This window comes from Dendropsophus ebraccatus, chromosome 12 (assembly GCF_027789765.1).
Source record: "Dendropsophus ebraccatus isolate aDenEbr1 chromosome 12, aDenEbr1.pat, whole genome shotgun sequence".
NCBI lineage: Eukaryota > Metazoa > Chordata > Amphibia > Anura > Hylidae > Dendropsophus > Dendropsophus ebraccatus.
Genome location: NC_091465.1, coordinates 50,504,892 through 50,520,708, shown reverse-complemented (window position 1 = coordinate 50,520,708; position 15,817 = coordinate 50,504,892). Strand labels below are relative to the sequence as shown.

Below are 15,817 nucleotides of genomic sequence, written 5' to 3'. Positions count from 1 at the left end.
TCTCTTTAGACCGCTGCACTTAAGGGGTTAATGGCAGACAGCCGCGTGATTGCAGTTGTCCGTCATTGACTGTGGGTGCCAGTCTATGAAACAAGCTTTGAGCTCGCTGCATAGGTCTACTGCGTGTACGTCTTTATAGGGGTACTCCGCTTGTTAGAAGGGTCCCTTGACAATAAGTTGATCACAAAGGGTCTCTCTGAAGAGATCCCTAGTAATTCAAGAAATGGATAGCAAACATATATTTAAAACTGTGAAGTCTATGGTGACAGATAAAATGGAGTAAATGAAATGGTGTTCTGTTTGTATCAGTTTGGTATATCAGTTTAATCCTACATGAACGTCCTACACAACGCAGACATAGATCCAGCCTAAAATGTTACACACTATGTTGCAGCAAACTTTGACCTGTCAGTTGCAATGGTATGCTAAATATCAAGTTGATGTTCGTAACATCTGTATAGAGAAATGAATAATCTGGAGACTTGACATATAGTAAAATATGATCCCTGATACCCACTTGCCCTGGGTCTCAGCTGGAATGCATGAAGAAATGGAGGCTAAATGAACATGGTGTTATTGTTAGCACATATTAATAGTGCTTTCCTTTATGCTCCAGCTCAGGCCTTTGATTGTGTGTGTTTCTAGCTCTTTTTGCCTCACTCTCCGTCCATTTTTCATTAGCATGTCAGCCGTGTAGGGGGCTGGAGGGAGGAACAACATTTGGCTCCAGTGATTTAGAAAGGCCCGGCCATTATCTCTGCATCCCCTTTGTAAACAGGGTTGTCATGGCAACCATTACTTTTGGATCATGGCTTGCCTACTTGAGGCCGGGTTTTGTTGAAGAGTGGTCTGGGGGAGGTGAACTAGGAGGGAAGATGAGACTGGTGCTGGAGGCAGAGAAGAAGGAGGGGGCAATGAATAGTTACTGTTTCTTAAAAAGAATGTAAGGATGCCCCCTCCTCTAGCCCAGCTTAATGATTTGGTGCCATCCTGTTTATTGAATCACAGATCAGGAGGCCAGAGACCTCATTGTAACCCTTTCTCTGTAGATTGTCCCTCATGCTGAGGAATGTCGTATTAGATCCTGCTTCAGTCTATTGGAGAGGCCTCATAGACGTCTTCTGACTCAGCAAGCTGTCTTCTGACTTTCTGTAATGTTTGGTAAAGTGTGATAGGGCTGTAATAGGCTGTGATAGGAGCGACATGTCCGCCAGATGTGCAGGAATTGTTCTGGTCAGGAGCTCTGGTCAAAATAAGCGATTGTCAGAATGTTATCAGTGTGGAGGGGAAACAATCTGGGATCTGTCTGCCCTGACATTCTGACATCTTTATCAGGGAGCACTCAGAGATAAATCCAGCAACTAAACTGTTCACCTCTAAATCGTTTTGTTGGGTTTTTAACTTTTACTTTACGTATGTTTTGTGTGTGATATATATTATTATGATTATGGTATAAAATACATAAAATGAGGAGCTCCAATTCAAACCTCAATATATCTTTGGTATTTGCACTTAAAATACCAAAAAAATGTATTTAAATTAATTGATCCTTGAGTTGCATGCGTTAAAAAAAAAAAAGAATTTTTCATTTTCTTTTCTGGTCCCTGGTCAAAACTATATGGAAAGAAAAACACTATGCCCAGGGGAGCATGGTGCGATTTGAAAAACAAAAAACAATCATATTACAACTTTATCAGGAAAAAAAAGTATACTGTGCAATAAATGTCATTTTACTGGATGTTTCCATTGATTTTATGCAGAACAGAAGTAACAGGAGAGGAAGATTTATTCTATATCATTAACATGTAATGTTAGACAGACCTCTTAAAAATGCCAGGACCCCTCTGATCAGTAAATCTATCAGCAAGCAGATCCCTTCTGATACCTATGCATTGGTCAAGTGGCACCAGAGGTCTTATTTAGTTTGAAATAAAGAAGTTGAATAAGATATACAGCAGCACATTCATTTACACTGAGTCTCACTGTGGGGGTTAGATTTATTTAGAGGAAGATTTTGGTAATTTGTTATAGAAAATGTGTGTCTGCTGTTAGGCTGTTCCCACACTGATCCCACTAAACAGACATTTTTCAGGCTAAAAATTTTTTAGATGTATGAGCTTTTGTTTGACCATATTTTTAGCCATTTTTTAGCAAATGGTATAGCCCAAAACACAACTGTTTTTAGGAGACTTTTGGGCCATTTATGCTGAAATGTGGTTGTATTTTAGCACACACCAAAAAAAAAAGTTTCTGGCACATAATACTACAGCCTAACATACTGGGCCCCATTGAAGCGACTCTGTACCCACAATCTGACCTCTCCAAACCACTTGTACCTTCAGATAGCTGCTTTTAATCCAAGATCTGTCCTGGGGTCCATTCAGCAGGGGATGCAGTTATTGTCATAAAAATAACTTTTAATCCAGCAGCGCTGTGTCTAACGGCCGGGGCTTACATTTGTATATGCATTAGGCTGGCACACCCTCTCTGTCCTTCCTCCCCACCCTCCTCAGCATTAGGAATGCTCCAGGCAGATTGCTCCCTATTCCCCACCTGTTTGTATAATGAACATGGGCTGGATCGTTAATACACCTGTGCAAAGCTCAAACTGCAGTAAATGTTGAGGAGGGTGGAAAGGAAGGACAGAGAGGGTGTGCTAGCCTAATGCATATACAAATGTAAGCCCCGGAACGTTAGACACAGCGCTGCTGGATTAAAAGTTATTTTTATGACAATAACTGCATCACCAGCTGAACGGACCCCAGGACAGATCTTGGATTAAAAGGAGCTATCTGAAGGTACAAGTGGTTTGGGGGGTCAGATTGTGGGTACAGAGTCGCTTTAACTAAGATGTTGTCCTTTTTTCCCATTCTGCCGTAGTTTATTTTATATTATTTCCCATCTAATTTAATAATGTGTCAATTTGTCAAATGTGTCAGATTTTTCAGAGGACAAAACTAAAACCCGACCATCCCGCCACACTAGAAGTCAATTTCTACAATAGAAAACATCTAAAAAAAATGACGGTTTGCTTAATAAATCTTGGTTTTAAGGGATATGCCTACAGCATGTCCATTCTTCGTGAAAATTTTGTATCACACACTTTTAGTAAATATGGCAGAACACTAAACCGAAAAATGGCTGGTAGTGCCCACATCATCTTACTTAATGCCCATTATTTTGAAAAAAGCCAGGTGGGAGTGAGCAAAGGCCTGAGTGCTAGTGCACAGATTGCATATGCTGCAGATTTGCATATCGAAATTCTGCAGTATATTAAATAATTTCAAACTAAACAAGATTTTCAGAAATCTCTTTCAGTCAATGTTCTCACACAATATTTTTAATCCTCATTTTGAGCAGAAAAAAACCCTAAAGGACAAAATGGCTAAAAACTCTGTGGTAACAGAAAAATAGTTGAAAATAAGGTTCACCAAGACCACAACATAGTGTATGCTACAGATGCATGGTAGATTTGTTATAGATTTTCCCAATTGACCTTAAAGTCTGCAACAAATCTGCAATAAAATTGTAAATTAAAAAATTACTAATATTTTAGCATTTACATTTTGTTCAACTAAATCTGAAGTGTTCTGCTCCAAATTTGATATGAATATACTGCTGTGATTTTACCTGTGAGAATTTGGCAGATTTTCCACTGGTTCATGTTCAGTCACAGACCACTCACAGGGGTATAGCTGTATTTCTAATCTCAGGTTGTAATGTGTGCATGCAGTAACCCAGGCAGCCAGGTGTGAGGTACCCAGCTCAAGGATTGGCTGAATCAGTGAAGAATACAGTGGCATAGACAGAAAAAGACACTAAGATAATCATCACGTATACAGCTAACTCTTTTAGCTATGAAAATAAGTACATAGGAGACAGTGACATCTAGTGGTGGGAGAGCAAATAGTTACCTTCATCCCAGAGCATACTTGACAACAGTACCTACCTACATATTTGCCAGAAACAGCAGTGACACAGCGGCTCTGGGACACTGAATACGTATCATTTATCAAACATGTAACATAAATACTTTCTTTAAATGTTTTGCAGTATGTTGAAATCATGAGCACCAAACAATGTGAACTGGACAAGTTTGTGGCAGAAGGATATAAAGCGGCTCTTACAGAGGAACGGAGAAGGTATTCTTTTTTGGTGGACCGTCAGTGTGCTGTATCCAAACACTTCAGTGCCTACCACAGCAAGGTACAGTACATGTCAATGAATGGGATTAATGACATTTTCTGGCACTTCTTTTCATTAAAAGCCTATACTCGCGGTAGGTCATCAATATGTGATCAGTAGGGGTCTAACACCCGGAAGCAGACACACGAACATAGAATCTTGTCTGGTTGTAGAGCCAGAATGGATCAGAAGATTGATAAATATAATCCAGTAGGTGGTCTCATGGATTGACAGCCCTCTGTGTTTTGGGTTAGTAGGGTTCAACATTAAACCAGAAAATATTAGGCAGGTTTTTATTAGCCTACTTCACTCTTTCTGTTCTATACAATATTGCTCACAAACTGGATTGCACGGTCAATGTGATTGTGTGGGTTCATTTAAAGGGAACCCCTCATCACTTTCATAAAATTAGAGACAATCACTCTGGAACCGTGGGGATACCTTTTTCTTCGACTGAGAAATGTTAAGTATTCATATTATAATCTATGTGTTGTAATAAGCAATTCATCTATTTGATGTTTTAAAAGGTAAAGGAATTGTTAAGTGCCAAGCTCCCATCATGGCAGCAGTCATGTACCCAGCCCACTAAGCTTCCAGAACGTGCCCTGATGCTTGTGAAACAAACGGCTAATGCTTCTACTGAGCCGGTCATCTCAGATCCAATGCCAAGCACCAAACCACTAGATGTTCCTCCTGAACTTGCACCTCTTCTCGGGGGAGGGCTGTCTATGAATCATGTAAGTGTCTTCTAAATTTTATTCTGCATAACTGTTTGTTATTTGAAGTTAAGTAAGGACAGACAAAACATCAGCCAGTTGCTAAGGCTCTTATATATGGTTATAGAGACTAAGTTCCGGTTTCCTTGTGATTGTGGTCTTTTAACATGCTGTAAAATCTTAATCATGTCAGGGAGGATATGCTGCTTGGCAGCAGCATACTTTAATGGGCAGCCTTAGATCCTTAGATCAACCGGGCAGCCCTTCCTGCTGCTCCCCGCTTGCTTTCATTGCATGCAATAGCACAGGCAGCGGACAGGGAACGAGGGGGACAGGTCGGTGCTCGCTTCCCCCAGAAAAGCATTGTGTGTAATAGGGGCCTAATAATATTCTATCACTGTATTAAATGGAAATGTCTCTTTAATTCAGTTTTTGGTTTGGTCAGACCACTATTTTTACAGCAGAGTGGTGGTCTGTAACCTAGACAACAAGCTTTTAAAAGGGTGATGAAAAGAGCAGCAAAATGAAATGAATTGTTAAATGAATGCATATGCAAAAATATTAATTTTACCTACAAGTCCTACAGGTTTGTTAGTTGAGATGGGAATACCCCTTTAATGGGGTTTTCCGGCCAAAACTGATACGCTATCCACACGACAACTCTGATCAGTGGGGTGCTTATCGTGAGGGTTGCCAGACATTGGCTACTCACTGTTCAATGTGTTTTGCTAGGAAAAACCTTTTTAGATAAAGGATGGATAATCTCATCAGATCACATGGCAGATTTTTCTCACTATTTCTCAGTTGTCATGATACAGTGTACACATAAAATACAACTGTCCTAGACTTTGTTGATAATTATTTTATATTTCGTTTACAGCGGATGTCTGTACAAGAGGTTCTTCCATTACCCAATGGAGAGAGTCATCGAACAAAAGGACCACGCGACATCGGAAACCCAATTCATTTAGACCCAATACCAACCAATCAAGTCGTTCCACCACATCCAGCAACACCAACTTCAGTTACGCCTCCAACCCCTAAGGCAAATGAATTGTATTCATGTACTTTACCAATACCACGCAAACCAGCCTCTGAAAATCGATTGGCAACGTTAGGTGAGCACTATATTACTTAGTATACTATGGACTGAGCAGCTCTGGACAACCATGGATGAGTAATAGATTTATTGACTTTTAAAACTGTACCACAAATGATGTACTTTACAAATGATGCATAAGTAGTGATATACTGTGTATAACCAGAGGTGAAGGAAACTACAGTACCCTTGGCTGAAACCAAATCCAATGAATTGGCCATTGATTAGTTCACTCTGGCTAAATAAGTCCTGGTTGTTCGGAAAAGAAAGATGTAGTCCTAGGAGACCTCAGACTGTCATCTTGGACTTTTCCAGGCAATTAAGGCACCTTTGATCATTACTGCAAACAGTGGCATATGACTGCTATTTCCTGTAAAACAATATTACATGCTGAATATTTATCTCCAACATATGCAACTATTTGCCATACAGTTACATATGGCTGACATTGTACAAAATAAAAAAAACTGGGTGCATCACATTTTATGGCTCCATCCCCTTGACTTATAAAAACTAGTTAACTGTTCCTCTCTATACAAGAAAACAAAAAAAATGCCAGCGCATGTTGAGTGAACAAGGGACATAGGTATAAAGAGTTTAGAGGTGACAGTCTTCTAGCTATTACAATCATATCGTATTACACGGCCCAATGCACTGCATAAGCGAGCGCTGATTTGCTGGATCAGCACTCGTATACTGAGCCTACACAGCTGTATACACAGCTCGATGATCGTGCAGCCCTTGCTGTTAAAAGTGTTTAAAAGTGTAAAATACCAAACATTATACTTACCTCTCCAGGTTCCCCCAGTATCCTCCTGCCTGTTCTGAGCTTTCCTCACTCTCCACAGCTGCCGCTGGCTCTTCTAAAGCCGTCTATACATTGAAAGGCTGCTCAGCTAATCTCTGGGCGAGAGGGGACAGCACCACGCTTAGGGATTGGCTGAGTGTCTTGTCACATTTACAGAAGCCTCAGCGGCGACTGATCGGCTCTTCGGCTGATTGTTGTTTTCATTACACAGAGCGATAATCTGCATAATTTATCCGACCCTTTACTAGCCAGTTGTGCTGAGATGGTTTATGTTGGATGTGGCATTTTTAGATTCATCACAATCATCCCAAATCCAACTTATTGTACCTGGGAAGGCTCCACATTGCTGGACATGTGTGTACAGGGCCTTACAGAGCTTGCATTAGGCCAGGAACTTCCTAATGTCCCTGGTCTAATGCCTAAGTTACACCTGTTTCACTCATATGCCAAAAGGCTACTGTTGTGGTATACATTAGCACCTATGAACAGATTTGCTGTATTTGAGTATGTGTCAGAAATGTAGTTCCATTACTAAATTTTTTCTAGTGGTGGTACAGAGCTGGCTAGTGATAGGTCCTATTGATATGCTGAAACACCAACAGCATAATACAGGCTGTATGGCAGCTTGTATTCTTTCCATGACACATCACGAACCAGTGTGTCTGCAGAGGTCATGACATGAATGTTTTCTGTACATGGCTGGTATTGTGTCTTCTGCAGCATTTATATGATCAAATACATTGGTAAATAAATCTTAGTAACATCACATAACACACATCCAGGTATGTACCAGTTTTCATAGAACTCGCCAATGGACTCGTATTTCAAAGAATCTTCTTTTTACTACCTGTAGTTGAAAATAAAACCCTGCCTCGGATCAGTCCCCTGTCTGTTTTGCCTCCTCGAGTGGAACGACGCAGAGTCCAGGCTGTTTTTTCTCATACTGCAACAGAGAACAGCACTTTACTCAACTTCCAAGAGGGTGACATTATCCTTTTGTTGGTACCAGAGGCCAGAGATGGCTGGCATTATGGAGAGAATGAATCCACCAAAATGTAAGTAGTACATAGGATGACTGATGCTTAGCCATGGTTTTTCTCCCCTCCCCTTGACTTTATGCACTTTCAGCAGTGTTGGTAGCTCAAAACTCACGTCCCCTTTAAGATCCTCTTTAAAGCGACTCTGTACCCACAATCTGTCCCCCCCAAACCACTTGTACCTTCAGATAGCTGTTTTTAATCCAAGATCTGTCCTGGGGTCCGTTCGGCAGGGGATGCAGTTATTGTCATAAAAACAACTTTTAATCCTGCAGCGCTGTGTCTCACGGCCGGGGCTTACATTTGTATATGCATTAGGCTGGCACACCCTCTCCGTCCTTCCTGCCCACCCTCCTCATTATTAGGAATGATCCAGGAACATTTACTGCTGTTTGAGCTTTGCACAGGTGTATTAACGATCCAACCCATGTGCCGTGCTGCCACAGGTGGGGAATAGGAAGCAATCTGCCTGGAGTATTCCTAATGATGAGGAGGGTGGGGAGGAAGGACAGAGAGGTTGTGCCAGCCTAATGCATATACAAATGTAAGCCCCGGACGTTAGACACAGCGCTGCAGGATTAAAAGTTGTTTTTATGACAATAACTGCATCCTGTGCCGAACGGACCCCAGGACAGATCTTGGATTAAAAGCAGCTATTTGAAGGTACAAGTGGTTTGGGGGGGTCAGATCGTGGGTATGGAGTCGCTTTAATTTAATATCAGTTTCCCCTCAATTTTCTGGTTTTGCTTAAATGTAAAAAAGTTCAGCTTGTTTCCGATATTCAATGGTTTCAATGTTCCAACATAATTGCTTGCTGTCAATGGACAACAACATGAACTTCCAATAAAGTTGCAAAAGTTCCAAACTACTGCTGCTAATATCATTTACAAGTTCCATAACTTTTGGGCCAACTTGCTGACCTCTTGTTGTCCGCAAACAAAGTGCCAGGAAGTTGTTCCAAGAGTCATAGGAACTGTGTGCAGTGGAAGACAAAGAACTGACCTTTCTGTTCTTGATGGCAAAAAAAAGATGTATAGGCAGCCCATTTATACCATAATGGGGGCTCCCTCTGTTGTGTGGACACGACTGAAGGTGAATGCAATTGGATCCAGTAAGTCAAACGTCAGCAAGCAGAAGCTGCAGAAATCTCCATTTTGTCCTGATTACTACAGTGTGGTTAAAGCGAATGTACCATCAGGTACATCGCATTAAGTTTTTTTACATGAATAGACTAGTACATGCGCGGAGATGCTGGTATTGTGGTCCTTTTTTTGAATCACGGCCCAGTTCCCGCTCACGTGTTCCCGGGCACTGGCCCGGCCTGAAGCACTGGAGGTGGGCCCGCCAGCCCCCAGCGTGAAGTGGGATGCCGGGCCGCAGTTTTAAAAAAGGACCACCCCAGTCTATTCATGTAAAAAACTTGCTAATGGTACAGCCTGATAGGGTTGCTCAGACAATTTTATCTTAGGGTCCTATTCCACGGGCCAAGGAGGGCCCGATCAACGATGTAAACGAGCGTCGATCTGCTAGATCGCCACTCGTTTACTGGGCCTATTCCACAGCCCGATGATCGTTGAGCAAGGGCTGCAAGGACATCGTTACCGATGTCCTTGCAGCCCTTGCAGCAGCATACATTACCTGTCCAGGCTTCTTCTCCGCGCTGTCTTCCTCCCCGGGTCCCGCGCGCTCTATCTTCAGAATGGCCGGTCAGCTGATAGGCCACACTTATCCGGGGATGAAGACAGAGCGGAGAAGAAGCCTGGACAGGTAATGTATGCTGCTGCTGCTGCTTGTCAAATCGTCGGTCGCCCGTCGCGCACCGCTATTCAACCGTAGCGATGCGCGGTGGGGGAACTCTGATTTTAGGTCTGGCCCTAAATGAACGATCAGCCGATGATCTGCTGATCGTTCTCTCTATTTCACCGAACGATAATCGGCCGAATCGGGCCAAATGGGGCTGATCCTGCCGATTATCGTTACTGTGTAATAGGGCCCTGAGTCTGTGAAATTTATTATATTGAATGTCGACAAGAATGTTTCCCTTTACTTACAGAAAGCCGAGATCTTAAAAAATAGAAAGAAGTTTAAACATAATACATTAGACATTTATTTTAATTTCTAGGAACATACACAAATACACTATTTATGAGATCTGTGTGAATAGCAACACCCACAATACCCGCAATGCCTTACCAGTGGGAAGGATTCCAGTAACACAGCAGAACAGCAGAAAGTTACAGATCTGTGTGATTTCCCTTACAATGTTCCAGTACCTGATGTACAGTACATAGTGACTGCAGACTGTGGCCTACCAAGCACCATGTAGACTTGTTGTACCCTGGCAGCACCTTCTTAGGGGTTAACTTGTTTATTCCCACTTTATGAGCTAAGCACTGTCTTTGTCAAACATTTAACTAAAGTACTGCAGTATAAATTCAGCTTTTTTTGGTCTTTGTTGCTATTGTGCAGGTATTGCTGTTCTCTTGCTGTTCTCATTACATGCTCTGATCCACTTCTGTGCCGCCACTTTCCCGAATATTGTTTTACATGTCATTTTGGCTAGATCCCATGTAGCTTATTTGGTGCAGAGTTTAATTTAGTGAACTGTGATAAAAAACAAAACAAAAAAGTAAGTAAGCAAGAACATTAAAGGGAAAGCAACAATAGGTTAGAAGAATCTAACCAGGTGTTATATGTAGGGCAGGGAATGCTACCTACTATCTTTAATAATGTCATCTTCTCCGCCATTTTTATGATATCATATTTTTATTGATGCATTATAATTGCCATTTAGGGGCACTAGGAGTGATGCTGTGACTGGTAAATAGTAAGTGGGAGGTGAGCATCTTAAATCCTACTCATGTGTGATGGTGATGGACTATCTAAGGGATAAGCACCTCATTTGCAGCTCCTAGGGCCATTTCCAGAAGCGATAAGCACTTTTAGGCTATGTTCACACTACGTAAAAAACACGGCTGTATTTTATAACAACGTCCCACGGCACTTTTGGCCGGTGTAATAAATTACGGCCGTGTTTTTTACGAAGTGTGAAACCCGGCCTTATTGTACTTTATATGGCCTTACACAACACCCTCCTAAATGCAGGAACGGAATGCACAAATGAGGGCATAACATCACAAATCAAAAAAGTTATATTATTAGTATTAGCTTACATATATTTGCTATAACAGAATGACCTGTTTCCAGCAGCTCCTGTATATAAAATAATGCATTTATGCCCTCTAGTGGAACACACCTAAAATTGCATTCCTGGTATTGTAACAAGTCAGATTGGGTCCCATAAAAGACAAACATGGTATGTAGTTAGTAAACACTACACTGTAGTAAGTACACTGGATCTGATCGAAATCTCAGTTATTTTGCAGAATGCAGTAAGTACAGAGGTATCTTCTACAGGTATTGCATCTATAGGGAAATATCTGTATACATATTACATCTATGGCAGCACACCAAGGCTCTGCAGCTCAGTAGTAAGGCTCTGCCCTATAAACAGTTATAATTGATGGGATTTTAATTATCACCATGAGGTTTAAAGGTAAAACTAATATGGTAATTCATGTGTGTGTCCAAGAAGTCTATTGTGTGTGTGTGTGTAAATCATTAGGGATCACGTTCATTTTGTTTTATAGGAAAGGATGGTTCCCGTTCTCTTACACTCGTCCTCTTCCACCAGCCGATAATACAGATAAACATGGCTCAAAGTAAGACATTTTTGTTGGAATTTCTTTCATTCAAATCCCACTTTGAGGGTTAAAAAACTATATAAACACATATTCAGTAGTTTTCTGTCTAGAACTGTATGGGGGAGATTTATCAAACATGGTGTAAAGTGAAACTGGCTCAGTTGCCCCTAGCAACCAATCAGATTCCACCTTTCATTTTTCAAAGAATCTGTGAGGAATGAAAAGTGGAATCTGATTGGTTGCTAGGGGCAACTAAGACAATTCTACTTTACACCAGTTTGATAAATCTCTCCCAATTTGTTTAAAGCAGTTCATGTACGATTGCACCCTACTTATCTAATGAGTCTCTCATGCCTGTTTTGGGTGCCCACTGAGTCACCACTTTAAGGGAACTTTGCACCTTAACCCTTTAAACTATCTGATGATATCAAGTGTCCCCAGGCTGCCAACAAAAAGTCGGTCTAAAGCCCCTTATGTATAGCAGACCTGTTCCATCTCAGTATCAAGTAAGATACAGATACTGCATTGAATCTTCACCTGATGTACTGTAGCTGAATGCCACTTTTAAGACCTCAGCCTTTTGGTTAAGTTGTGATGTTCATAGAAAATCCTGCAGTATCTAAGTAACTAAGACATTATATTTACATTTTGACAGCAGCGGTCACCAAATAGATGGCCATTGTTTTTTACTATTTTTTTAGTGATTGTTACATTTACTCTTTTTCACTTTTTCTGGCAGTTTTCCGCTTAGTAAATTAAACAGTAGCAGCACTGGGAACCTGGATAAAGTTGGCGTTTCCATTCCTGAAACTGACAGTATTCGAATAGAAGCAATTAGATATACACCCTCACCTCGCACAAGCACCTTCCGACAGCGCCCGTATAGCATGATCAGCCCTGACCTGGTGCAAGTAAGTTGTCTATGGATGGCTTTTCTAATCTATTCAGAGGACAAAAGGATATGCCAGGTCGATTTTGCTGTTGTTTTCTCTTCTGGTGGTGGAGAAGTTTCCACCATCACAGGAATACATGCACATTTGGCCATGTCCAGGCTGTACTTTATTAGAGGTTTGATTAAAACATATCACAGAAATTTGCATGACATGGTCTTAAAGGGTAATGTAAACATAAATAAAACCTTAGCACAGGTGTTTTTTATGTTTACATTGGCATTAGCCTGGGCCCTTTTGGTGTGCGGTATTGGCCTCGTTGCTGCAACTGTCTTGTGGTTACTACATATGCAGATTGGTGGTTGGCACAACCCATTCACGTGAGCAGAGCTCATTAAGCTCTGTATTGTAATACCAATCTCTGGCCTATTACCCGATAAGGCACTGTGCCTGTTCTTTCTACTACCCCTTATACTAATGGTCCTAAAGGGGTTATCCAGCATTAGAAAAAGCATTGCTACTTTCTTGGCAAAAACAGCGCCATCACTATCCCAGGTTGTGTATGGTATTGCAATTCAGCTCCTTTTATTTCAATGGGGTAGAGCTGCAAAACCACACCTAAACTGAGTACAGGATAGGTTGGTGGAAGAAAATGAACATAGTTTTTAAGCCTTGATAATCCCTATTACATGAAGGGATTATGTGGCAAATCAGATAGATATCACTCCATGTAATAGAGGAAGCAATCTGTCATCGAGAAAGAAAATGCTTGTTCGTCAACCGATCGCTGACTTCAATTTTGACAAAAAAATAATCTATCATTGCCGATTGATGATTATCGAGCTATGTAAAAGCTTACACCATGGGTCAGGCTGTTACGGTCAAGCATTTAAATAAGGACAAGACCAGGTTAAGGAGGTGTTTGTTGAGTTTGGCCACTAAGTGTATAGTAGTTATACTGTACCTCTTAAGAACATATCCTTGTGTCTTCATACCATATAGCAATCCATTGATACTAATATTTTGTTTTGCAGTTAGCAAATGAATTTGGAAGCCCAGCAGGATCTCCTTCAAGGTAAAAAGAAACTCTTCAAATACAGAGATACAGTGGTGCCTTGGATTACGAGCATAATTCGTTCCGGGACCGCGCTTGTAATCCAAATCTACTCTTATACCAAAGCTAATTTTTCCATAAGAAATCATAGAAATGCAGACAATTGGTTCCATACCCCAAAAATAATGATTTATTATTTTGAATAACACATAAAACAGATGAAACAAACATTCAGAAACAGCAGAATATGTGATATTATAAGTTACTGTACAGTAATGGAGAGGATGGGAGACACAAGGGCTGACAGAGACTGCAGGGAGCATGAAGGAATGAGCAGGACATATGTGGGCACATACATGCAGCACTCTCTGTCCGGGGAGAGAGGGGTTACAGCTATGGAGAGATTACCTCACAGTCCTGTTCCCTGATGTAAGCCCCAGCCTGAAGTGGATCTGCTATGATTTGGAAGGTGAGGGAAACTTCCTGGGTCAGAGTACTGGGCTGTAGAGCACGCTATGCAGACCATCCCCTCCCCCACTCGCGCTCCCACCCAGTACAGGGAGCTCTTAAACCAAAACAATGCTCCTAAACCAAGTCACAATTTTGAAAAACTGTGAGCACTTAAACCAAAACACTCTTAAACCAAGTTACTCTTAAACCAAGGTGCCACTGTATTTATAAAAGAAACAGTGCTGCCCACTATATTCACATATAATTTTGTATTAGTGAATAGAAAAAGCAAATGTAAGATAACTGCAAAGTGATGCCAATGTATTTTAAGTGTACCATAGTCTGTGGTATAAAAATTGGCAGAGGTCATGGAGTGAGTAGCATCAGAGGTGACCCCCCCCAGTAGCCAGAAAGCAAGAAGTTGCAAAGAATGCTTCCTGCTCCAGAATATCTTGTATGTCCGTGCAACCTATTGATATAAGTAGCAATTGTATAATGCTTATTTTTCCCCGTGATAGAACTGTATGGGAATAAAACATGTACTGACCGGTATCTCTACATATAACATTTGATTTTTGTGTGTCTGAGCCAGGGAACTCCCTCTGCTCATATTTTACACCAAAAGGTATTGCAGCACCATTAAACACTGATAGGCTATTTTCACATAACTTATATTTTCGTAAAATTACAGCTGTTGTTGCAATAGGCAAAAACGGACATACTTTTTACGAAAATAAATGTTGCCCTGCCTTCTATGGAATTCCGGCCGGAGCGTATATCCATAGTATACGCTACGGCCGGGATCTCTCATGGCGCCGTAGAAAACTGACATGTCAGTTTTCTGCTGCCGCTATTCAGTGAATAGCGGCCACAGAAAACCCTGTCAGTGCACACTATGGAGCGAGCGGCTCTGGACGCACGCTCCATAGTGTGCAGTGGAGAGCTCTGATGCGGGCACGGACGGATGCACCCGCATCAGAACTCTGCGGCCCTAGAACTCATCCGGCCGGTACTGCAGCATGGCCGGTCTTATACATTGTGTGAATATAGCCATAGGCAGGAAATAGTATTAATATAGCAAATGGGTACACTATACCACTGTATCCATGTAGCATTTAGTGCTTATTTAGTGTGTTCATGCTTTACAGAATAGCTCCTTAGGTGGTGCTGTAAATCTGATCTTAGAACTAATTTTATTGAAGTAGATTTTATATACATTGAGGAGAAAACTTGGAGAAAATGGGCACTGTCACTTTAAAAATATTTGACACATCTTAAGTCTGTTCAGTCTGGGTGTTCAGTCCTGACTGATATATAAAGCCGGGGAAAAAACATGCTAGGTACGTAGGATTTTTGTATCGTTCACGCAGCCCGGGAAACTGACAGCATAGATAAGTATATGCTTGTGATCCAGCACATCTCCTCCAGTCTGGTCGTCCGCTGAATCTTCAGGCCCCGCCTCCTCCGGTTGTTAATTCTGGAGGAGACTTGCCAGATCGCAAGCAGCGTGAATGTAAGTATAGTCTGCTGTCTGAGATCTTTAAACTGACAGCAGAGCTATATACTAATTTGTTCTGTCAGTTTTCTTTAATTGTTGCTGGCCGCACATGTTTACACAGGACGATGTGTGGCCGGCAACAATATATTTAAATGTAAAGGCTCCGGCTTTTTCCCTGTCCTTGGCTGATGGGTATAACCGTCACACAGGCTGATTATCAGCTGCAGGAGCGTTTCTAACAGTGCTCATTGTTGATAATCTGCCTGTGTAAAAAGCCCTTAAGTGACTAAAACTTTTGGCGTGTTAAAAGTTTTTTAAAGTGACAGACAGATTTAACAGAACGTAGAGGGGTTGTGCAGGAACAGAAGACGCTCAC

At 41.4% G+C, this 15,817-nt stretch overlaps 1 protein-coding gene across 1 annotated transcript in view; it reads left to right on the top strand.

Moving 5' to 3' along the window:
- Positions 1-15,817, top strand: part of LOC138769979 (BAR/IMD domain-containing adapter protein 2-like) — a 97,950-nt gene that overhangs the window by 77,508 nt on the left and 4,625 nt on the right. Inside the window, exons 7-13 of the mRNA XM_069948784.1 lie at positions 4,054-4,206; positions 4,713-4,922; positions 5,782-6,019; positions 7,662-7,863; positions 11,496-11,567; positions 12,289-12,460; positions 13,474-13,514. Coding sequence (XP_069804885.1) covers positions 4,054-4,206; positions 4,713-4,922; positions 5,782-6,019; positions 7,662-7,863; positions 11,496-11,567; positions 12,289-12,460; positions 13,474-13,514 — 1,088 coding nt within the window. The remainder of the gene's footprint in view (positions 1-4,053; positions 4,207-4,712; positions 4,923-5,781; positions 6,020-7,661; positions 7,864-11,495; positions 11,568-12,288; positions 12,461-13,473; positions 13,515-15,817) is intronic.